At 37.8% G+C, this 26,176-nt stretch overlaps 2 protein-coding genes across 4 annotated transcripts in view; one reads left to right on the top strand and one right to left on the bottom strand.

Moving 5' to 3' along the window:
* The window catches only part of LOC134006179 (zinc finger protein 208-like), a 1,001,836-nt gene that overhangs the window by 165,584 nt on the left and 810,076 nt on the right, over window positions 1-26,176 (top strand). The gene's annotated exons all lie outside the window — the stretch shown is intronic.
* LOC134006187 (NLR family CARD domain-containing protein 3-like) lies at window positions 907-24,545 on the bottom strand. 3 transcript variants are annotated; one of them, XM_062445272.1, is made up of 11 exons: window positions 12,754-12,902; window positions 11,872-12,028; window positions 10,817-10,921; window positions 10,537-10,641; window positions 10,256-10,361; window positions 9,187-9,382; window positions 7,184-8,948; window positions 6,793-6,966; window positions 6,289-6,456; window positions 5,943-5,989; window positions 907-5,562 (listed from the first exon to the last, which is right to left on the bottom strand). In XM_062445272.1, exons 2-11 carry the CDS (start codon window positions 11,976-11,978, stop codon window positions 5,030-5,032), a joined length of 3,306 nt encoding a protein of 1,101 aa, XP_062301256.1. In that variant the 5' UTR covers window positions 11,979-12,028; window positions 12,754-12,902; the 3' UTR covers window positions 907-5,029. The 3 variants fall into 3 exon arrangements, with proteins under 3 accessions (XP_062301256.1, XP_062301254.1, XP_062301255.1); XM_062445270.1 differs by lacking the exons at window positions 6,289-6,456; window positions 6,793-6,966; window positions 7,184-8,948; ... (4 more) ...; window positions 11,872-12,028; window positions 12,754-12,902 and adding exons at window positions 19,885-20,058; window positions 20,594-20,767; window positions 20,969-22,739; ... (1 more) ...; window positions 23,830-23,934; window positions 24,470-24,545; XM_062445271.1 differs by lacking the exons at window positions 6,289-6,456; window positions 6,793-6,966; window positions 7,184-8,948; ... (4 more) ...; window positions 11,872-12,028; window positions 12,754-12,902 and adding exons at window positions 19,885-20,058; window positions 20,594-20,767; window positions 20,969-22,739; window positions 23,383-23,591; window positions 24,470-24,545.

Raw genomic sequence — 26,176 nt, 5'->3', positions numbered from 1 at the left:
AGAAGCACAAAAAACACAATGTTCAAATCTGATGTATTTATTGAGGTTTTAATCATTATACATACAGAGACTACAAAAGTTGATCCCAGTGAAAATGAGCTTATCAGCAGCCAAAAACCACATCCGTTTCTCTTTCAGCATGAACTATAAATGATTTATACCTCAGTCTGTGAAGTGGGAAATGTTGCGCTCAACTGTCAAGACTTTACTAACATACTTTACTGAATGTAAAGTATGTTAGTAAAAGTTGTATCAAATATATAAATGGGTTTGACAGTAAAGCAGCTCATTCTATGAAGTGTTGCATACTATTTTCCCCCACTGAACAGAGTGAGATTTTTTATCCTGTTTATCTTTGGAGGTATCGAACTGAACAAGTCTAAAGCTAGTATTCCACATGTAGTTCATTGTTAATGGGTTAGGGTTAGTAAGTTAAAGGTAAATCATCATCTCCCTGTGTAACAATCAGAACACGCTTTCATAAACATTACTTTATAAGTACACTCATTACCACTGACAACAACCTGTTAAAAGACATGAAGATAATAAATCAAGACCAAGTATGAATGAAAAACACTTTACTCTAATGTAATGTGACTCATGAACTAAACAAGCTGCTCAACATGATTATAGTGACCCGGTTCATACAGGCGTCTATGAAGTGTAAACATGAACTTAAAAGGTGAATGAAGTGCAGAAAATGAGATTTGTACCCAAGTTTAACACAGTTGTCTATAAAGTTGATTACAAACGACACAAACCTTTAGTATATAGCAAACGCACATATATGCACACAATTTAAACAAAATACATGTGAAATACTGTGGAAATATTCCCATTCAGGCTGATGATATCTGTTATGGGAACTGATCTTTATATTGAGGTATAAGCTGAGTTGTAAAACAACTTTAATTGCTTACTTTAAGATTACAACACAATTAGTTACTTATACTGGACACCAGGCTTCAGTATACTGTGAACTTCTTCTCCTTTGTTCAACACATGGCCGTGTCGCCTCCATTTAGACAGAAATGGTTAATGTACTTGACTGTACTTCTATGGCGCTTTTCTAATCTTTTACATTACATGTCTCATTCACCCATTCACACACATTCATACGCTGATGGCAGGAGCTACCACGCAGGGTGCCAACCTGCTCATCAGGAGAAAGACTAACTAGTCACACACATTCATACACCGTTGGCGCAGCAACGGGAGCAATTTGGGGTTAAGTATCTTGCCCAAGGATACATCGACATGTGGACTGGAGGAGCTGGGAAACGAACCGCCAATCTTCCAATTGGTGGACGACCGCGCAACGTCCTCAGCCACAGCCGCTCAGTTAAAAGCATAACCCTTAAAAATAGTTCTGGTTAAGAGTCTAAGTTAGTGACAATTGAGTGGTTTTATAGGAAGGTACCAAGGGATGCAATAATTGATATTCAGCTGAATAAATATATGGGATACATTACTCAAAATGTATAGTGCAGAGAGGTTTTACACAGCAGATGTGCCAAATAGCAGCTGTACTATGTGATACTATTGTGTTTTTATTTCCCATTGTTGTACAATATAAAGTCTGAAAAAAAGAACGTTCCTGACCCAGAACAAAACAAAGTAAGTTATCTCTTATGCTAAGGCAAAGCGTACTGAAGCATAACATTTCATGACTGCAAATGTCAAAATAATAAAAAGTAAAGATTCTAGATAAAAACACAAAACCACATCCACATACTATTAACAACATTAAACAGTAAACGACTAATCTCTACAATGCTGCTTGCATTGTTACGTTTATGAAGAGCTATTTCAAAAACTGAAAAGGTTGAACATAACCACAGTTAGAAGTTTAGTTGGTCAAACCTGTACAACATAACATCAAGACTCCTTTTACACTGTGTGACTTTGACCTGTCTGAGACAAAAATGGACGATTATCAATCAAGGAGAAACTTTTTTGTCGTGACCGTGAGACTGGTCTACTCACCGATGATTTTTAAATGTTGGTGACTAAAAACAGCCTACAAACCAAAAAGGTTTAGGCAAAACAGGAAAGAAGTTTGTTACAGAAACCTTCTTTCATTCTCAAAATGAGATGTGATGACTCATCTTCGCTTATTTCTATCATAGAAACAGGATGGAGGTTTCATTTGGGCTGGCAGCCTTAAAGCTGATGAAGGTCACAAGCCGAAACACGTTGGTGTTGCTGGAGCTTTGACTTATTTAACGCTTATCATAACGCTATGACTCAAACTATGTGTCAAACTGTTATCATACAGTCTGACACATACTGAAATGGAGATTATCGTTGTTGTCATACAGTCTAAAAGGAGCCTTTAGTTTAAAACCTGTACATATAAAAAGTTATTGGTCAACTGTGAGACTTTAATATTGTACAGTAAAGCAGATATTAGAAGCTTCTGACTCTGTTAATATCTGCTGTTTTGTTTTTTCTGCTGTTTTTAATTTTTTATCTTTTTTTTGTCTTTTCTTTTTAGGCAGACACAGAAAATGCAATCGATACAAAACATCAATAAATATAAAATTAAAAGACAGAATGAATCAATAGAAAATGAAACACATAAGTAAATAAAAGTTATAAAAAACATAAATAAAGAATTGTAATGGTAATGATAGAAAGTTGAGACACATCTCGCTTTCACCATGAATGACACTCAGCAAGTTTATCTTGCATTAGCTTGGAAGTTGTATTTATCAATCAGGCCTTTCACATCCCTCACGCATGCTAATTGTAATTTTCTTTACTGTCAATTGAGCTATCGGCAGTTCAAATCTGTCCAATAGCAAAGCAACACACTTCTGTTGCCAGCCTATAATAGCACGGCTGCCCTTTTAAAATATATCGGTCACCCTTTCTGACTTTTATGCTTTCATGCTGCCGTTAAATGTGCTCTGTCACCTCCCCATCACCACCAGTCTTTGCAGTTTCATCCGTTCAACCTCAACCTCGTCTTATCAGTTTCAGCAGAAGTCATCAGCCATCACCAACAGCTTCTGGATGCCACAAAGGGGATTTACCCTACTGCTGCTCAGGGCTGAAGTCCACTGATTACAAAATCTAAATCTTTCTGCAGAGTCTAAGATTAATTATCCTTATCATCTGTACAATATACAAATCGCTCTTGTCTCTCCTGATTGTAATATTTACATCCAGACTCAAAATGTCCACCTTGCACATGAGTTATGAACAGCTTCACATCAATAGAGCCCTAAAGAGTGAATCTATCTTTCTCTACCTGCAGAAATAGTATAAGATCTCCACCTAAAGAAGATGTTGATCCTTGACTTTTTATGAAACACACAGGTGTAGGGTTAAAATAAAGAAGAGCAGCAGGTTTCTGGAGTTGCTGGTAGCAGAACGTAGACTCAGTGTTAAGATAGGTCGGGACATGTTTGATAACCGGTTATCGGGTGTTTGTGTCCAGAGCTTAATTGTGAAAGACATTACAAGAAAATAATATATAAAAACACTAAAACAACGTAAAAAAAGAACTTACTATATCTATAAACTGCTGATTCTGTAAGACGTTTCAAACTCTTTATATTTAAAGCTGACCAAAATGTCACCTGAAACCCTGCAGCTCATTTTAGCTTAGCTCCATAATTAACTTTGCACTGACCAAAGATAACATCTTGACATTTTACACTCATGGTAACAAAGCAAGCATTTATGTAGAAAGTACTGCTTTGACTCTATGTCTATTTATGGCTGTAAGGAAGTGAGCAGCTATGAGCTATAAAAGCAAAACAAAATACCAATAGTGAAGTTTGCAAATGTACAAATGTACATAGTCTAGTATGGAACAATGTAAAACATCTAGCTAAAACAGCTTGTGAAAAACTGAAAACATGTTTCAAGGTGGCAGCCCTTTTATACAGCAGGCATTAATCGATAAAGTACTTGGACTTCTGCACAAGCTCATTAAGGTGCTCCTCAGGACAAACCAGATGACTCCCTGTCTGCAAACAGGAATGGTATAAAAGTACAGAATCAGATCTCCATATCTTCAAAATGGAATTAGTGAACCAAATAGCTCTAATTGCTAGGGTAGGAGGGGTAGGAAAGTCATGTTTAAAGTAAAGTCATTTGTAATGTAATACAACAATACTAATATTTTTCCCATGTTACTTATCCAACACTGCTTGTACAACTCAGGCCAACTTAGACTATGTTACACACAGCTAGTGTTCTTGCCATGTTAGCAGTTCCTACCTTAATTTAGTCCCTTAAAAATAACATTGTTCTCTATTTTCCTAACAGTACAAATTGAGAACTGAGCTCAGAGTCCAAAAAAAGTTTCTAGCTCTCGAGTTGACTTCCTCACTGTGCAGCCGGCTCACTGCACACTTATATCAAGTTTCTGACATTGACGTTTCCGCTCCCCCATAGACTTTACATTGCAACTTATATACTTTAACATTTTTCTAGGTTCTGGGAAATGTTTAAACAAAAATGAAATCTACACATGTTCCAAATATCATGATACACAAAGTAATCATTTACTTTGCAAGCAGTTCCAGGTGTCCTGTCAACCGTTTTACAGGCATCTCTTATAATGTTGGTCTATGGGGAAATTGCTGTTGCTGCTGGTTATGCTTTTGGGCCACTGAGACAAACTGGCAGCAAAGCGGAGTGTTGGCGCTGGATCAGCTCTATTCATACGTCCATCTCTCTGACTTCACCTACTGCAAATATAACTGACTACCTCTACCACTACTTCAACATGTTAGATCAGCCTCCAGCATGCCTCAAACTCCTGGTTATATTCACATAGCTCACAGCAAGCTGATTGTTGTTGGTCATTTATATCTTGCTGCCTCTCTCTCTCTCTCTCTCTCTCTCTCTCTCTTTCTCTCCATCCATATTACTTTCTCAACAACTCTGCTTTGAACAGACATGCTACAGACGAATAGGAGCAGCTAATCCTTTGTGCGTCTAAAACGACATGTCCCGACCATTCACATGCAGATCTACACCCTTGGCTGAGTTGCAGTGTAGAAAGGTCTGCTTACGTTAGCTGACAAAACAAAGCAGAGGACTGAATGTGAAATTGAACAGCAGGATAGAGTGGCTCAGTGAACTTTGTTTTGAAGGTATGCAGGCGAGTTCGACTGTCAGAGGAAACTCTGTAGAAGGACAGAGTGCCGGCTGGCCAGTCCAGATACACTCCTAACCGACTGGAGCGTGAACAGAGTGAACCTACGCTGATTCTCTCGTTGTTGTGCATAACATAACAACCATCATCAGAGCAAACCAGAGACCAAGACTTCTCGTTTTGACCCAGGTTGCAATCATTCAAATCCCCTTTTCTGCTCATGGTTTTGTATGTTACCCCGATGTTAAATGGTTCATCCACCTCCACCTCCAAGTAGCAGCGCTGATTTAGACCCTCCTTACAAAGCACTTGTGGGCAGAGATCAAATCTCTCTGGATCATCAGGATATGACTGCTCCTCTTTCACCCAGGTCACCTTTCTGTTCTCCTCAGACAGACGGAGGTTCTTGTGGACTGTTTTGGGGTCCAGAGTGAGCTTGCAGGCATCTGGAGGAAAGGAAACGTGTAATTTCAGGAGCCAGTGGTTGAATGTAACAAGGTACATTTACTACAGATTATAATTACTTTCGTTATTATGATTTAACATTAAAAAAACCTGTGACTGGCCTACAAAAAATACACCATTTATACACTAAATAATACCCATTAATACATATTGCAGTTGAAATTAAAACCAGCTCCACCAGCTACAACAGTGAAATCCTACCTTCATATTAATGCATCACACATGTGAAAGTATTATTGATGACTGGGTGAAAACCACATTGACTGAAGTCACTCCTACTTTTGAATGCACCACGGTTAAAATGGTCCAAATCATTATTAACATATTCATTCATCCGTTTTTCGTTTCCACATATACTTACACTTCTTAAATCCCGGTTTCATCCGGTGACTTCCACCATGCTCAATGCTGTGGAGAAAAATGTGTTGAAACTTTCAGACAAAGAACAGCCAATAAGCTAACACTGTATTGCTCTCACAAACTACAAGAGTAAATCTATAGTATATGCATTATCTATTATTATTATAACAATACTCTAAATTCTCATAATAAGTGCAGTTCAATTGTAAATTTCTGATATACAAACTAGTTTTATGGTTGGCTGTACAATCCACCTCACTATAGTAAGAAGTGTAGAAATAATCCAGTAACAAACTGTCTCTCTGTTCACTAGAAAAGTCAAAAATGTCATTATCTGGTATAATTACTTGAGATCGAGCTTGTACTGTGGATCATCCTTCAGCTCAGAGAGCTTCACTCCTGAATCTCCTGGATGGTTGTAGCTCAGGTCCAACTCTTCCAGATGGGAGGGGTTTGATTTCAGGGCTGACACCAGAGAATCACAGCCGATCTCTGTGATCTGACAACCTGACAACCTGAGAAAACAGTGTTTCCTTTAGCAGCAGACAGGTCATAAAATAATGAACTTCTTAATAAAAGATGTAGGCTTAAAAGACTAATTTAGCTTTGCACACATTCAACTTTACATAACATAACATAAACATACATTTAAATTTTCTCTTGCTGATTTTGAGACATTCGTACTAGATTTGAACGGAAAAATAGCTTTTGAACAGTTAGGACAGTGCACCAATATTTAATTGCAACCCTGTAAACATTTTGACCTTACAGCTGTTAAAATAATATCTATGTATCTTGTTCACCTATTTACATAATGGCACATTATTTATTGTATAAATATGTATAAATACCTCAGTTTCTTCAGTTTGCACCATTGACTTGACAGTCCATCACAGAGCAACCCAACCCCTGAATCTTTCAGGTCATTGTTGCTCAGGTCCAGATCTCTTAGAGGTGAGTAGGGGAACTTGAGACCAAAGGCCAGGAGCTTAACCCAATCTGCTGTCACTTTGCAGTCTGCTAGTCTGGGGGTGGATAACAGGGTTTATAATATGATAAAGAAAAGTGCAACCTGTTAAAGATGTAGTTCACTTTTACTTTTCACTCCCTACTTTTAGGCTGTCCTATCAATCATATTAGCAGAACTTCTTGGAATCATATGCAGCCTGAGAGACCAACATGCAGTACTCATGGGTCAAAGAAATCCTGTAACCAGATATACTACAATGAAAATAAACTTACATGGCTTTTTTGCTGCTCCTCACAGCTGGTATCAGTCTCCTTCTGCCTTCATCTGACGTGTTGTAACTCTTCAAGTCCAACACCTCCACATCACTTTTTGAAACCTGTAGCATGTAGGCCGCCGCAGAGCAGTGCAGGGGAGTCAGCTCCTTTTTCTCTCGATCTGACGATCGCAGATATTCCTGAATCTCATCTTTGACTTTGTTGTCTCTCATCTCAACCATGGTCTGGAAGAGGTTGATGCAACTGTCTGGAGAGAGGTTCTTCCTTCGGATGGCTTTGAGGTGAGTCAGGGCTTTCTTGTCGGTATCTTGGCTTGGTTCTGGTGATGTCAGCAGACTCTGAAGGACTCTTCGGTTGGATTCGACCAAGAGGCCAAAAAGGAATCGCAAGAAGAAGTCCAGGTGGCCGTTCTTCTCCTCCAGCACTTTGTCAACTGTCATCTTCAGAAGATCAAGCAGTGAATGTTCTTTCTGCTTCAGATCGAGGAAGTCGCTGAGCTCAGTTGTGTTCTTGTTTGTGAAACAGTCGTAGACATAAAGAGCTGCGAAGAACTCCTGTATGGTCAGGTGCACAAAGAAGAAGACCTTTTTCTGAGAAAACACTTTTTCCTCTCTGAGAACTGCGTTGCAAAATCCAGAGTAGATCACTGCTTCTTTTATGTCGATGCCACATTTTTCAAAGTCTCCCTCATAGAAGATGAGGTTGTTCTGCAGCAGCTGATCAAATGCAAGCTTGCCGAGTTTCATGAGAAATTCTTTCTGTGACTTGAGAAATTGCTCTTTGTTTTTCTCTGTCTTCTGCTCATATTTTCTGCTTCCGCGCTTTGTCTGGGCCAACAGGAAATGTGCCATCATTTCTGTCAGAGTTTGAGGAGATTCTGCTTTTTCATCTCCCCCAAAGACCTCCTCAAATAATATGGCAGAAATCCAGCAGAAGATCGGGATCTGACACATGATGTCGAGACTCTGTGAAGACTGGATGTGTGAAGTGATCCTGTCGGCAAGCATCGAGTCTTGACTAAATCTCCTCCTGAAGTATTCCTCTTTTTGTGGGTCATTGAACCCTCTTATCTCCGTCACCATGTTGACATACTCTGCAGGGATCTGACTGGCTGCTGCTGGACGGGAAGTTATCCAGATCTTAGCATTAGGAAGAAGGTTTCCCTGGATGAGGTTTGCAAGGAGATTATCTACAGATGTTACTTCACTGATAGACGTTACTCTCTTACAGTTCTCAAAGTCCAGTTGAAGTCTGCTTTCATCCAGGCCGTCCAGGATCACCAAAACCCTGTCTTTGACGAAATCCTCTGTATCTTTCAGACTCAGGGGAGCAGGGTGGAATTCAGTCAGGAGCTCAAGCAAGCTTTTCTCATCTGTAGTCAAATTTAGCTCTCGAAAAGCAAAACTGAAAACAAAATCAATGTCCTGGTTTGCTTCTTCTTTGGCCCAGTCAAGAATGAACTTCTGTACAGCAAAAGATTTTCCGATTCCTGCTACGCCCTTCGTCAGGACTGTCCTGTGGGGTTTCTCTTGGCCAGGCAAAGGTTTGAAGATATCATTGAGGTCCACAGAGTTATTGTCCAGTTTATGTTTGAAGTATCTGAACTCATGTTCTTCATGAAGCCCTGCACTCTCTCCAGTGGTGATGTGTAGAGATGTGTAGATGTCTTCTACGGAGCTTTCTTCATCATCATTTTCATCAGATGTTGAAGCATATTTCTTTTGCATTGTTCTTTTGAAATGTTTTGCTTTCTTTGCTTTACCTGTAACAATCAAAAAGTTATTTTATTTTCAAAGTACTTTTTATATTAAGATCTGTTAAAACCAGATAATCTGATTTGGTCGTGTTCATGCTTGGTTGCAAGCTGCACATTTTTATTCCATTCAAATATGGGTCAGTCAGAATATTTGCTGAAGTGAACAATTGCAATGAAAACCACAGATATGACATCACTGATATAGAAGTAGCACAGATAATTTCAAGTATATAATTTAATTTACCTGTGTCTTCGTCTGTATTTTGCTGGTGTTTTCTGAGTTTCTTTCCACATTCAGGGCAGGGGTAGTCTGCTGGTGGGTCAGACTGGTCCCATTCTGAACTGACACACTGCTTGCATGACCAGTGTCCACAGGAGAAATGGACTGGATCCCTCAGATCCTCATTACACACTGAACAGCTAGATGGCTCCCCAATCAGCTGGCTGTAATCAGTACAACAAATGACACATTTTTATTGGCACTGTGACATAAGTTTACGTAGAGACAGTCACAATCCCAATTTATCCAATTCTACTTTCTTTGCTTTTTTCATGCCATTTCCTTTGAAACAGGTGACTTAAATGTTGACATTTTTAAAACAGTTGTAGATATACGATTTTCAAGAAGCCACTATAGCTCAATGTAAATAAAATCAAGCTATTAGAAATTTTGACCTGCTGATGGCAATGGATGAAATGTTGACTGCTCAGAGTTCACAAAGAATGTCTGCACCAAATAACATGACAATCTATCCAACAGTTATTGGGATATTCCACTCTGAACAACAACCTGCTGGTGGCACTAAAAGAAAAGTCAGACAATCACCAAAGTTCAGGGGAACATGATGACAAAATCTGTGATAATTTATTTTGTCAAATTGGATATTTCACAGGATAAATTCAAATTTTGACCTGATAGAGGCACTTGAAATATCAGGAGACAAATCAGTCTAAGGGGAAAATTAATGTCTGTACCAAATTTCATAGCAAATTAATCCAATTATTGTTGGGTCATTGCAGTCAAAACTTTTAATGTTGTTGTTGTTAATTGCTCATAGCAACATATTTTTATAGCCATAACATCATGCGATTAGCTGATTCCTAACAACCACTATCATCGTCTGTTATAAGTAAAAATGAAAGTGGCAACACAAAAACATCAGTCCTTACTTACTGATTGGCCAAAATAGCAAACCCTCCTGAATAGCAAAACATGAACATAATGTCAAACCAAATAATCAAGTGAAAGTGTCTCTGACCTAATTATACTGTCCTTAATAGGATTTCAGATGCATTTATAGAACAAATGAAACTTGCCTTTGTGTCTTTGTCTCAAAAGTGAGAGGCTCGTACATGGATCGATCACTCTTCATAGAAACAAAACTGGGAGCCGCAGAGTCAGTAACACTCGCCTCAGAACTAAGAAACAAACCGATATTTAACCAACAGTGTAACACTTTCTCTGTGATTAAATCTGTACACATGTTCACAAATTAATTTCTTTCCCCAAAAAGTGAGTTATTGAGAATTATTAGCAAACGGATCCTCAATGACAAGAAACTTAAATTATGGTGTACAAAACAGGATCACTTACTGTTTTCGTTTCTTCACTCCAAAAGTGAGAGGCTCATACTTGGATCGATCACTCTTCATAGAAACATGGCTGGGAGCCGCAGACTCACTTTCACTCGTCTCAGAACTAAGACACAAACCGATATTCAACCAACAGTTTAACACTATCTCTTCGAATCAATTTGTATACATGTTCATAAATGCAGTTCTTTCCCAAAAAGTGAGATTATCGACCATTATTAGAAAAAAGACCCTCAATGACAAGAAACTTCAATTATGGTGCACAAAACAGGATCACTTACTGTTTTCGTTTTTTCACACCAAAAGTGAGAGGCTCATACTTGGATCGATCACTCTTCATAGAAACATGGCTGGGAGCTGCAGACTCACGTTCACTCGCCTCAGAACTAAGTTGATAGATTTAATAATATTAATAAAATATAATGTAAGTCAGTCAGTCATTTGCAACCAACTATTCTATATAATACCAGTGTAACGCTGGGTGTAAGTTAGCGTCACCTTAATAAAGTCTATTGTTGGGGTCGTGGGTAAGAACAGCACGGGGACAGCTTCTTCAGAGCAACTTGTATATGTTTTATTCTCCGCTCAAGAAAACAGACAAGAGGCACTCTTGTCGCCGGTAACAAACTTAAACTAGACTCTCGTGTGCGGCGTATCACTCCGCCCAATCTAACTACAGTAAAATCCTATGGACAAACTACATAGAAAGAAGTAGTTCCCCAATCTAAACAATATAAAGAATATATTTATCAAATCATTAACTATCATAGAAATCATATTTTCTTTAACACAATTATTAACAAAATAAATCTCCCCTTACACCAGTATGAATTCATTGACCTTTTCATCTGATGGTATGTCTACGTGCCTGGCACATATCAGTTTGTCAAAGCTTTGGATATTGTTTGTAAACTGCACAATTGTATATTAAAACAACTCAAAAAGATATTCAGCCAATAGTGTATAAAAAGTGTATAAAAAACATTTCATTTATGGTGTACAAAATGTGATTATTTACTGTTCTTGCTCCCTCACACCAAAAGTAAATGGTAAATGGACTGTACTTATATAGCACTTTTCTACCACTCAAAGTGCATTCTCACTCATTCACCCATTCACACACTGATGGCATCCCATCCCATCAGAGGGAAGCTAAAAACTCATCAGTAAACCTAAAGCTGAGACTTAAGAGATATAGATGTCTTTATTCCACATGAAATATGTTTGAGGTGAGATAACTTCAAAGGGATTTTGACAGTAAAAAACTTCTTACAGTGTGTTTCCTCCTTTTTTTATGACATCGCAACTGCTCATTTGTTATAGTCTAATACACAACCTGATAGATGGGTCACTGCAGGAGCTGATTGGCTCTTCAGACATGGAGGAAGGGCCTGAGGCTGCAGGGGTAGGTCGCTTCCTCTTCTTCCTCTCCCTCTCTGCCATTTCTACTGCTGCGTGTCAAACAGGCAGCACCTCTTTAAGTCTGTTCTGGTCTTAAAGAAAGAAAAAAAAACTGCTCAGGAAGTTTGTAACACAGGTGTGTAAAGGATATATTTCAGCATGAAACGAGTATTTATTTATTTATCATTTCCCATCATGTTTTTTTCCCCTTTGTTGTTAATTTGGGATAATTTTACAGTATTATCAACAATATGTACAGAGTCTGATTTGGTGGTTTGCAAGTGTCAAAGTCTAGGCTCAAGTTTTAAAGTTTAAGTTTAGTGTATTTTAGTATGCAGCAGGTCCCAGCTAATTATGATATTAATTAATATCATAATCCAATCCAACACGTTTATCATCATTTAAATTTTCTCGGGATGCAGTTGGATAAAAGTTTATATGTAGCCAATTATGAAAACCTTATACTCTGAATTTAGTCCAGTATTGGTGCAAATCCGCAAAATCATGTTAAAACTTCCTCTTACAATCAGCACATTAATGGTTAATAAAGACACATTAACGGAAAAGATCTTCATTGTTTACAAGATCAAACAAATCTGAATATGTAGATTTCTCATTATTTCGTCAGGCTCCGCTGTTACCGTATAAAAGCCTCTGTCGCATCTTTACTGGCTTCGTTTTTTACTCATTAATTACAGAGTGCTTCACATCTAAAATACAGGAAATAACCCGCCATTGTTTACAGCAGAAATTGGCACCAAGCCACAAACAGAGAAACACTCATAATGAAGAGATCATATCGTCTGTTCGGACTCACAAACACACTTCCAGTCTGTCCTTCCTCACACAAGGTCGCAGTGAGTCACGATCGTCTACTTACTCTTGTCTCCAAAGTGTTTGTGTCCTTTTCCCTTTTTTAAATAAAAATCATCTCTGGACGCAGCTTAGTCCAGACCTAGTCAGTATTACGCATTGAGCAGCTGATCGGAAAGTACCGTATTTACTTTCAGTTGTTCCGCCTCTTCCACCATGAGCCGGACAAACTATAAAAAATGGAGCTCACGCGATCGAGTATGAGCTGCACAGGTAAACAAACTGTTCTAGTTTCTGGAGGTCTACCAGCAGTGGTAGAGACAGTATTCAGATCCAGTGTCGTATGAGGACACGGGCCGCTGCCTGGCATCGGCACAACTCCTCCCACTCACCCCCCCCCCCCCCCCCCCCCCCCCCACACACACACACACAACCACAACCAAATAAACCACAATTCATACTGTGAATGTGTATCCTCTGACACGTGCCGTTTTTTTTGCTTTTTTCTGGGTTGTGAAATAATTGAGAATAATATAACACCAGTCTGCCAAACAAAGCTTGGCTGAACATTTGTAAAACCCAACTGAACACTTTGAGTTCACCCCGACAATAAAACACCTGGTGTGATGTGAACAATGCTGGAGGGAGTGTGGAAACTCCCTAGAGGATCATTTTCCCCATCCTCTGGGACTGCCCAACTTTAATTAACGGTAAAATTTCTGCAGTATTATGAGCGATGTAGTATGCAGTATTACAGTTAAAGTACTGCAGTATTATGAGCGATGTAGTATGCAGTATTACAGTAAAAGTACTGCAGTATTATGAGTGATGTAGTATGCAGTATTACAGTAAAAGTATTGCAGTATTATGAGTGATGTAGTATGCAGTATTACAGTAAAAGTACTGCAGTATTATGAGTGATGTAGTATGCAGTATTACAGTAAAAGTAGTGGTTTGGTCCTCTGACTGATATATTATTTTTATGACATCATTAGATTATTAATAGTGAAGCATCAGTGTTAGAGCAGCATGTTACTGTTGTAGATGCTGGAGGTGGAGCTAGTTTAACCTACTTTATATACACTTAGCTAGTTTACACTACTTTATATACAGTTAGCTAGTTTACACTCACCCCCTCTAAAAGAAACAACAACCCACAATTATTAATATCCTGGGTGATGAAATAATTTTGCCTCAAAGATATTACAATAAAACATTCATGTATGCTATGTATAATATTTAAACATTATTTTAAATGTTGTCCAGAGGATCATAATTGTAAGACTATAATATAAACTCAGTGCAATAACATGTAAATAATATCCTCTTACTGTCACACTCAGGTGGATTAACTTATGCATATTAAACAATTTCTGTAAACAGAGAAACTTTTATACAGTATTTATTCCAAGATCATCTTACAAACAGTTAACTTCTGGCCTGCATATAGTCAAATGTTAAAGTTTGCTTATTTAAAAAAAAACTTAATATCTGTATTCATATCATCTTGTAAGTTTGTCCTCTTTAAGTATATTTAGAGCAAATTAATTGACCTGACAAATGTTTTATTAACTGTTCAGTAATGCACCAGAGTGTTCACACTTCATTTACTCACATTAAAATCAACGTAACTTAAATCTTTAACAGCTACTCACATGTATGTCAAAAAATGTTCCCTCCGTAATAAAATGGCTCCTCTAAGTGGTCGTGTTTTTGAGGTTTAACAGAAGAGTGGGGCAGTTAAAAAACAAGGAAGTCTTTTTTTTAACTGACAGTTTAAAAAAACATTGTTTTCCTGTCTTTTTTTTTTTTTACCACTAATCCTCCACTAGATCCTAATCTAAACAGTCACAGGGAGCTGGAGCAAGACTCTGCTGACATTGGGCAAGAAGCTAGATAAACCTGCGCAGGTTGGCAGTTAATCACAGTGCCACACACACACACACACACACACACACACACACACACACACACACACACACACACACACACACACACACACACACACAGGAAATTCTGTTAAAGTCGTTGCACAGGGTCAAAGATCTTGTTGTAGCCTAACAGTGTTTTAGTGCCACCAACTGGAGAAAAGTGCAACAACAACAACAACAACAGAGGCAGTAACTATCACACAGACGTTGTCACATACATTTCGAAGATATGTCTGTATAACAATAAAACTCAAAAAACTGAACTCAATGACAAAACCATGACTGAATGTAACCATTTAAACATGGTTACATATAACATATCAATCACAATATTGATTTGAATAGAAACATTCAGATCAGGGACGGTTGCAACATATTAAAAACACATTAAATTTCACTAATTAATTATTATTTATTTAGTAATATTTATCATAGGCCTACTTTGTGTCAATGTGCAGATGTTACTGAAGCTATTAAAACTCAATATTTCAGTGTGAGACAAGAAGAGTGGAATCAAAAACAAAAACAAAAAACAAAAAACTTTATTATTATTTCCGAACCTGAAATGAAATAAAATGTAAATCTCTCTCAAAATACTGTTTTGTGGTCTGTTTTCATGTGACTAGCCAACTTGGGAACAGCCCCCATGGCATCAGTCATGACTAAACATCATGTGCTCGCTAGCCACACTGACTTAACACATGCTAACCATGTCACTGAATAGTCAACAAAACAATGATTCAAACTAGGTACGTTTGGATTCACTCATACAAAAGGTCAGGACAGTATGACACAAATACAGCTCATGAAAAAAGCTACTTTCATACCTCCAACTTTTCTTGATAAAAGCAGGACCAGATGCTCAATATGGCCTCTCTCTTCTTTGTGGGCAGAGGGTCTAACTGAGCATGTGCATGTGTCATCACGCTAGCATGCTTCTGAAATAAGAAATAAGAAATAAGACTTATTACAACTGTCCCCAGTCTCCCATAATTGGAAAATAATGCCAATACTTAAGATAAATAATAATAATAATAATAATAATAATACTTTAAGCCATTTAACACTTCAATTTGTTCAATCTATTAATGTATGCATGAATTTCCCCTTGCATACCCATTAATAAATAGCCTACATTAATCCCGTCATCATTATTAGCGAGCAAATTAATGCAATTGAAAGTTTAAAAAAGAAGAAGACTGGATTCAGTTTCATAGTGATAGGAGGGTGTTTGATCATAAACAAAACAACCAAAGGAGATAATTATTAGTAACAACTTGGTTAAGTGTCAATGTGACCACGGTAACCTTGGATATTTTCTGCTTGTGCCATATGGCTTAAATGACCACGTTATGAGTAAACCTGCAGGTATACACGGACTCACCTCCAAACACCTGCAGCAACATACGTCTGCAAATCTACATCTATGCTTTAAAAGTTTTCTCACCATGAAGTTAAATTTTACGTCAATTTTACAACAATATACCAACAGTACAGCACAAAGAAAGTATTGCAGTGATTGTGCAGCAGAGCCAATAAAACACCTGAATAAAATACAAACTCAAACACAACCCAGAAACTGTGTCCAAGCCAAAAAAAAAAGTATACCAGTGGGGATCATAAACGACTACTTACGTGTGTGGGAATTAAAAACTCTTTCCTTGTTCGTTTAACTAAACATGCGTCTGTATCTGATGGTTAAGATAAGACACGCACAACGAGAATGAACGGGGTTTCCCCAGGGAGCAAAGTTACTTTCAGTTTCGATTATGCTTTATAGTCACCATGTAACAAGAATAACAATACCATGAATTATTCCTTAATTTACCCCTGAAAACATATGGTCCATTTTAAGTGGCAAAAAACCCCTTCTTAGATCGGAAATGTTCGAATTTTCCCGTCATGTAAAAAAAAGAAGTCCTATTCCTTTTAAACTGTTGCAACAAAACAAAAAACAAACAAAACAAATCCAATGAAATTATCCATCCAATTTATTGAAACACATCAATTATGCCCTTAAAAACCCTTAATAAATATTTTAATTCAATCATTAGCCTATTATTGGGTCAATTAATTGACTTTTTAAGGGAAACAATTAAGGGGATTGGGTTTGATAGTGAATCCAGGAATATAATATAAAATAATCTGAATAGAAATATTCTGCAGTGTTAATACTTTTCACCTTTGTTGATAATATTTCTGTTCTTTGAATCAAATAATGTTTACTGCAGAAGTGTCTAAGTTTACTGATGAACCGTCAGTGACACCTAGTGGACAATAAATATATTACATGAGCAGTGACTCCTGTATATACAGCCAGATCACTGTACACCTGGGCTACATGGAGAAAATGAACAATGTGATGTAAGATAAGATAAGAAGTACTTTATTAATCCCTTGGAAATTGAATGTCACCTACTCACAAGACAGCCAACATACAGCAAGGAAACACACAGACTCAGGCAGTACAAGTTAAGTGCAAATCACCAACATCATCATCAATCAAACAATCCACAACACTCAGCAGTCAACAGCAATGTTCATTAAAAAACTTCACTGCACCAGGTATAAAGGAGCTTCTAAATCTCTCCGTAGAGCACCTTGGCATCACTAATCCGGCACTAAAGGAGCTCTTCAGTTCACTAAAAACACCAAACAATGGGTGGTCCTTATTGTGCAGGATGCTACTGAGTTTCCTGCCTGTTCTCTTCTCCGTGACCAACTCTAGTGAGCCAGGAGGCAAACCAATGATGGATCCTGCCTTTTTTGTGTATTTTCTACATTAATCTGTCCTCTAATCTTCAATTAACAACAAGATCATGTAATGGTAATGTAATGTACCAAGTATTGGTTTACTTTCCTTTTACTTGCTTTGTTTTTTTTGCTTCTGTAGGCGCCTCTAGATGTGTGACACTTAAAAAAAGCTCAACAAAACTTGTTTAGTCAGTTTGTAACACCATAACATCACAAATCTTCAACTGGACTGGTTTGCTGAAGGTCTCAGTTATATCTTCTAGCAGGAGGAGAATAAATGTTCATACTCAAAAATCACAGTACTGACATGTTCTTCATCTTCTGATTCTTTAATCTTAACAAGAAAATACAGATATGAATTAAAATATATATATTATAGATTACATAATGTGAAACAAAAACAAACATTATTAACTCAACACAGTGACGATAAGCCCTTAACAGAAATAAGACAAACTTTTGAACTTTCAGTGATTTAAAGTGAGATACTTTAGTGACTACCAGCACCAAAAATGTGCTTTTACTGAAAGTAAAGTATGTCAGTAACGGTAGAGCTTATCACAACAGACAACCAGTAATATAAATGGGTAAATCTCACTTAGTATTGCATTTTAACAAGTCATCTGACTACATTTTGCGAGCACAATGACACACAGAGCTTTTGAAAATAATCTTTCTTGAACCTTCTGAGCTACAGATCTAAGACAAAACATGATTCTTCTTCCTCTTTGTGAGCTGGAAATAAAAATGTCTGACAGCCCAATTATGCATTTGTCCAGTATAAAGCTGAAGGTGATAAGAGTTAAGTCTTTTAGTGACCATTTTAAGATCTACTGTATTATAAACATTTGGGGTGTCTTTGTGAGGCTAATAGATCACTGATTAACCAGTAATATTTTTTATCTTAATGGAAAGGCAAAATACATAAAATACATACATAACATCAATTTGAATACATGCAATCTCCCTTGTTACACATAAAATAATCTACAGTGTATTCAACTCGTTTTACTCAGACGCAAAATGTGCAGAAAGATTTGATATAATATAAAACAGCTAAATGAAAATGTCTGACAGCCTAATGATGCAAACCAGCCTCCAAGAGAAACAGGGGAATGTTTTCTTTTTGAATGTCAAATGGTAATGTTACACTGTCAAGTCAGCTGTAGATTGGTCCTTATAATACTATTATTCAGAATCATAGGATTGTTACAAACTCCTAATTGATCTACTCTATCTAGTTATCCATCATAATGTTTCATGTTTCATTGTTATTCACACGCCACCATATTGCTGCATTAGGCCCCTTTTTTTGCAGACACATGAACCCAGCAACTTTAGTTAGACTACTAAAAACACTGGTAAGGGCATATATTCAGTAGTCTGTTTGCAGTGTAGAAAAGTCTGCTTACGTTAGCTGACAAAACAAAGCAGAGGACTGAGTGTGAAATTGAACAGCAGGATAGAGGGGCTCAGTGAACTCTGCTTTGAAAGTATGCAGGTGAGTTCGACTGTCAGAGGAAACTCTGTAGAAGGACAGAGTGCCGGCTTGCCAGTCCAGATACACTCCTAACCGACTGGAGCGTGAACAGAGTGAACCTACGCTGATTCTCTCGTTGTTGTGCATAACGTAACAACCATCATCAGAGCAAACCAGAGACCAAGACTTCTCGTTTTCACCCAGCTTGCAATCATTCAAATCCCCTTTTCTGCTCATGGTTTTGTATGTTACCCCGATGTTAAACGGTTCATCCACCTCCACCTCCAAGTAGCAGCGCTGATTTAGACCCTCCTTACAAAGCACTTGTGGGCAGAGATCAAACCTCTCTGGATTATCAGGATATGACTGATCCTCTTTCACCCAGGTCACCTTTCTGTTCTCCTCAGACAGACAGAGGTTCTTGTGGACTGTTTTGCGGTCCAGAGTGAGCTCGCAGGCATCTGGAAGGAAGAAATGGTTAATGGTTCATTAACTATTTTCATCATCTATTCACCATAATTTACACACACTATTAAAATAGTCTGAATTATTATTGAAGTATTCATCCGTTAAGTATTCATTTATCCATTTTTCTTTTTAACAGATACGTACATTTCTTAAATCCTGGTTTCATCCGGTGACTCCCACAATGTTCAACACTGTAGAGAAGAAAATGTTTAAACTTTCAGACAAAGAACAACCAATGAACTAACTAACTTTTGTACTACATGGCTACTTTAATCAGATAATAAATCACCTTTGCTGCTAGATATGTTGTGAGAACTGAGCAAGCTTTAAATGGGATCTGCACTCTGCTGCTTTGGTGTCAAACTCCTATATACAAACTAGCTTTATGGTTTGCAGTACAATACATCTTACTATACCAAGAAATGTAGAAGTAATCCAGTAACAAATTGTCTCTCTGTTCACTATAAAAGTAAGAAATGTCATTATCTGGCATTATAATTACTTGAGTTGGTTGAGCTTGTAATGTGGATCATCCTTCAGGCCAGAGAGTTGCTTCACTCCTGAATATTCTGGATGGTTGTAGCTCAGGTCCAATTCTTCCAGATGGGAGGGGTTTGACTGTAGAGCCACAGCCAGAAAAAAACAGCCTTTCGCTGGGATCTGACAACCTGACAACCTTAGAAAACACAGTGTTTGCTTTATCAGCAGGCAGGTACAAGATGTCATAAAACAATCAAAATAGATTTCTAAATTAATGTAAAGATTAAAACACTGATTTAGCATTGCACTCCTTTATCTGTGTTGGTTGTTCAATGGACAATTTAAATATAAAATCAGTTGCTGGTCTGGTTAATCTTAGTATCTAGTTAGTATCTGGTTAGTCTATCAGGCAGAGAACACACTGTTGAAGGTTTGACTGATGTTCTCTTAATGATGGCATATTGTTGTGCCCACATCTTTTACAGTGGTTTAATGGCCCCAACTTAAAAGTGTCAGCAGTTGATGAACCAACTCAAAATAAACGACAGTCCACTTGGCACATATATTTGAATTTTCTCTTGCTGATATTTTCGAGAAATTCGAACAGTGCACCAACATTTAATTGCACCCCTTAAAATGTTTTGAGCTTGCATATGGTTAAAAATAACATCTATGTATCTTGTTGAACTATTTTCAAATGTGTGATCTATTAAATAAATATGTATAAATACCTCAGTTTCTTCAGTTTGCACCATCGACTTGACAGTCCCTCACAGAGCAGCTTCACCCCTGAATCTTTCAGGTCATTGTTGCTCAGGTCCAGATCTCTTAGAGGTGAGTAGGGGAACTTGAGACCAAAGGCCAGGAGCTTAACCCAATCTGCTGTCACTTTGCAGTCTGCTAGTCTGAGGGTGATAACAGGGTTATAGTATGATAAAGAAAAGGCGCAACTTGTTGAAAATATAGTTCACTTTTACTTTTAGACTTTCCTATCAATCATATTAGCAGAACTTCTTGGAATCATATGCAGCCTGAGAAACCAACATGCAGTACTCATGAGTCAAAGAAATCCTGTAATCTACATACTACAATGATAGTAAACTTACATGGCTTTTTTGCTGCTCCTCACAGCTGGTATCAGTCTCCTTCTGCCTTCATCTGACGTGTTGTAACTCTTCAAGTCCAAAACCTCCAAATCACTTTTTGAAACCTGTAGCATGTAGGCCGCCGCAGAGCAGTGCAGGGGAGTCAGCTCTGTTTTCTCCTGATCTGACGATCGCAGATATTCCTGAATCACATCTTTGACTTTGTTGTCTCTCATCTCAACCATGGTCTGGAAGAGGTTGATGCAACTGTCTGGAGAGAGGTTCTTCCTTCGGATGGCTTTGAGGTGAGTCAGGGCTTTCTTGTCGGTATCTTGGCTTGGATCTGGTGATGTCAGCAGACTCTGAAGGACTCTTCGGTTGGTTTCGACCAAGAGGCCAAAGAGGAATCGCAAGAAGAAGTCCAGGTGACCGTTCTTCTCCTCCAGCACTTTGTCAACTGTCATCTTCAGAAGATCAAGCAGTGAATGTTCTCTCTGCTTCAGATCGAGGAAGTCGCTGAGCTCAGTTGTGTTCTTGTTTGTGAAACAGTCGTAGACATAAAGAGCTGCGAAGAACTCCTGTATGGTCAGGTGCACAAAGAAGAAGACCTTTTTCTGAGAAAACACTTTTTCCTCTCTAAGAACTGCGTTGCAAAATCCAGAGTAGATCACTGCTTCTTTTATGTCGATGCCACATTCTTCAAAGTCTCCCTCATAGAAGATGAGGTTGTTCTGCAGCAGCTGAACAAATGCAAGCTTGCCGAGTTTCATGAGAAATTCTTTCTGTGACTTGAGAAATTGCTCTTTGTTTTTCTCTGTCTTCTGCTCATATTTTCTGCTTCTGCGTTTTGTTTGGACAATCAAGTAATGTGCCATCATTTCTGTCAAAGTTTGAGGAGGTTCTGCTTTCTCATCTCCCCCAAAGACCTCCTCAAATAATACGGCAGAAATCCAGCAGAAGATCGGGATCTGACACATGATGTCGAGACTCTGTGAAGACTGGATGTGTGAAGTGATCCTGTCGGCAAGCATCGAGTCTTGACTAAATCTCCTCCTGAAGTATTCCTCTTTTTGTGGGTCATTGAACCCTCTTATCTCCGTCACCATGTCGACGTACTCTGCAGGGATCTGACTGGCTGCTGCTGGACGGGAAGTTATCCAGATGTTAGCATTAGGAAGAAGGTTTCCCTGGATGAGGTTTGCAAGGAGATTATCTACAGACGTTACTTCACTGATAGACGTTACTCTCTTACAGTTCTCAAAATCCAGTTGAAGTCTGCTTTCATCCAGGCCGTCCAGGATCACCAAAACCCTGTCTTCAATAAAATCCTCTGAATCTTTCAGACTCTGGAGAGCAGGGTGGAATTCAGTCAGGAGCTCAAGCAAGCTTTTCTCATCTGTAGTCAAATTTAGCTCTCGAAAAGCAAACCTGAAAACAAAATCAATGTCCTGGTTTGCTTCTTCTTTGGCCCAGTCAAGAATGAACTTCTGCACAGTAAATGATTTTCCAATTCCTGCTACGCCCTTCGTGAGGACTGTCCTGTGGGGTTCCTCTTGGCCAGGCAAAGGTTTGAAGATATCATTGAGGTCGACATCGCTCAAAGAGTTCTTGTCCAGTTTATGTTTGAAGTATCTGAACTCATTTTCTTCATGAAGCCCAACACTCTCTCCAGTGGTGATGTGGAGTGCTGTGTAGATTTCTTCTAGGGATCTTTCTTGGTCTCCATTTCCATCAAACGAAGGATTTTTTTTGAGCAATGCTTTTTTTAAATTCTTCACTTTCTTTGCTTTACCTGTAATAATAGAAAATAAGTATTTATTTTTACAATTATTTTATAATAACATTTGTTAAATGCACAGTATCTCATTTCTGCCATTAGACTCTTTCAATCATAACAATAACAAAAGACAGAGTTTGATGACATTGTGAAGTAGTGATGGGAGTTGTTGTCTTCACTGTTTAACCACCAGCTTCTCCCAGTTAGGATTACTTCAATATTCATTGTTCAGGAGGTTTTTACTGGATGCTTTTTCCAGTTAAAAGACATACTTACAGGGGGTTTACAAGGGGTTTTACTTATAGGGGGTATGAAGCCATTGACCGTTAGGGTTAGGATTAGTTACCTGATTAAAATTACAGACCTACGACCTCCCTGGGTGTGAAAATTGATGATAAACATTAAGGATAATGTAAGTGTAAATACACAACAGAACAAAATATATAGCATATATCTAGTCGCTTTTGTAATTTTAATGTTGGGTAGTTACGTATTATACCTATACCAGATAATCTGAAAGCTGCAGGATTTCACTCCAACCAAAGACTTCATTAACTAATTAGGACTCTTTCAAGTTAAGCAGAGGAATGGAAACCACAGGTATGACACCAATGATATCGTAGTAGCACAGATCAATTCAGTTAATAATTACATTTACCAGTTTCTTTGTCTGTATTTCCCTGGTTTTGAGGATCCTTTCTGAGTTTCTTTCCACATACAGGGCACGGGTAGTCTTCTGGTGAGTCAAACTCGTCCCAATCTGAGATGACACACTGTTTGCATGACTTGTGTCCACAGTAGAATCGGAGTAGATCTCTGAAATCCTTCTTACACATTGAACAGCTGGATGTCTCTCCAGGCTTCTGTCTGTAGCGAGGACAACAAAAGGCACAAACACATAACCTCTTTATTGAATACAGTTTTCTTTGCTTGTATTGTCATCATTGTTGTTATCTGTTTCATGAGGGTCAGGGGGACAGGGAAGTCCGTGATGCCATCATCCAACAACTGAGTCAACAGAAAAACATCAGTAACTTTGGCTAGTTGTTTCTTAGGAACCAACAAAAAAGGAAATAACCATACAGTTTTAGAAGTAATACATTACCTTTGTGTCTTTTTAAGACCAAAAGAGGGTGGAAGGTACAAGGATGCGTCACTCTTGATAGAAACACCACTGGGAGCTGTGGACTCTGCTGAACTCATCTGGGAACTAAAGAGAAATCTTTTTACTCATATAAAAGTACTCAGTAATTCATTCAACAACACATTTGTTATTTTATTTTTGTGGTTATCATAACTATATTACTAACATTATTACTTTTATTTATCATATATTATATAGAGTATATTTATTTGAACAAAGAAATGAAGAATGTGACATACCAAACTGAACTTTCTGAACCAATAACCAACATTTCAGGACACTTAGATACACCCCCAGATACACCACATATGAAGTATTTCATTGTTCTTATGTATAATAGTTACATTTATTTAGACCTTTTTATTTTTATTTTGACTATTTTTTATTTTGACTATTTTGCACCACGGGAAGAAACCCCGTACTAATCTCGTTGTGACACCTGTTGTACAATGACAATAAAGGATATTCTATTCTATTCATATAACCACATATAACCACAGGCAGAAATTGCTTCATCAGTATCAATCTCCTTAGGAGTCTTAGGAATCTTAATATGCTTTCAAATGTGAGATGTTTAATTTATGTAAAAACTCAAAATGACCTTAGTATCTCTTCAAGACCAAAAGCAGGTGGATGGTACAAGGATGCATCACTCTTGATAGAAACACCACTGGGAGCTGTGGGTTCAGCTGCACTCATCTGGGAACTAAAGAGAAATTGTTTTACTAATGTAAAAGTTCTCAGTAAGTCATTCAACAACCAACAACACATTTTTTATTTTATCTTTGTGGTATCGCAACTACATAACTAATATCTATCTATCAGCTTCCTAGTTCTCCTGTACACTCTAATTTAAAATGTATTTATAAGAGTGTATGTAAGTAAAATTGTATTTATGTATTATGTGATACAGTGATAAAGCACAAAGTGCTGCAAACAATGTTACTATGTCTTCCTGCTATAAGGTCACAAATTGACGTTCCACATGGTTCAGTACATGGACCACTTTTGTTCTGCCTTACCTTTGTGTCTTTTTAAGACCAAAAGCGGGTGGAAGGTACAAGGATGCGTCACTCTTGATAGAAACACCACTGGGAGCTGTGGACTCAGCAGTACTCATCTGGGAACTAAGAGAAGAGGTAATTACTTTGTGCATGCCATTCTCTTGTATTCTGTATCAGCTTTCTACCTCCACTGCACACCACTACTTTAAATTCATTTATAAGAGTATATGACAGTAAAATTCTGTTTTTGTATTATATGTTACAGTAATAGAGCACAAAGTCCTGCAAACGATATAGCTAGTTTTCCTGCTATAAGGTCACAAATTGACGTTCCACATGGTTCAGTACATGGACCACTTTTGTTCTGCCTTACCTTTGTGTCTTTTTAAGACCAAAAGAGGGTGGAAGGTACAAGGATGCTTCACTCTTGATAGAAACACCACTGGGAGCTCCGGACTCTGCTGAACTCATCTGGAAACTAAAGAGAAATCTTTTTACTCATATAAAAGTACTCAGTAATTCATTCAACAACACATTTGTTATTTTATTTTTGTGGTTATCATAACTATATTACTAACATTATTACTTTTATTTATCATATATTATATAGAGTATATTTATTTGAACAAAGAAATGAAGAATGTGACATACCAAACTGAACTTTCTGAACCAATAACCAACATTTCAGGACACTTAGATACACCACATATAACCACATATAACCACAGGCAGAAATGGCTTCATCAGTATCAATCTCCTTAGGAGTCTTAGGAATCTTAATATGCTTTCAAATGTGAGATGTTTAATTTATGTAAAAACTCAAAATGACCTTAGTATCTCTTCAAGACCAAAAAAGGGTGGATGGTACAAGGATGCATCACTCTTGATAGAAACACCACTGGGAGCTGTGGGTTCAGCTGCACTCATCTGGGAACTAAAGAGAAATTGTTTTACTAATGTAAAAGTTCTCAGTAAGTCATTCAACAACCAACAGCACATTTGTTATTTCATCTTTGTGGTAACGCAACTATATAACTAATATCTATCTATCAGCTTCCTAGTTCTCCTGTACACTCTAATTTAAAATGTATTTATAAGAGTGTATGTAAGTAAAATTGTATTTATGTATTATGTGATACAGTAATAGAGCACAAAGTGCTGCAAACAATGTTACTATGTCTTCCTGCTATAAGGTCACAAATTGACGTTCCACATGGTTCAGTACATGGACCACTTTTGTTCTGCATTACCTTTGTGTCTTTTTAAGACCAAAAGCGGGTGGAAGGTACAAGGATGCGTCACTC

Source organism: Scomber scombrus, chromosome 23 (assembly GCF_963691925.1).
Source record: "Scomber scombrus chromosome 23, fScoSco1.1, whole genome shotgun sequence".
Taxonomy (NCBI): domain Eukaryota; kingdom Metazoa; phylum Chordata; class Actinopteri; order Scombriformes; family Scombridae; genus Scomber; species Scomber scombrus.
This window is presented reverse-complemented; position numbering and strand designations above follow the sequence as displayed.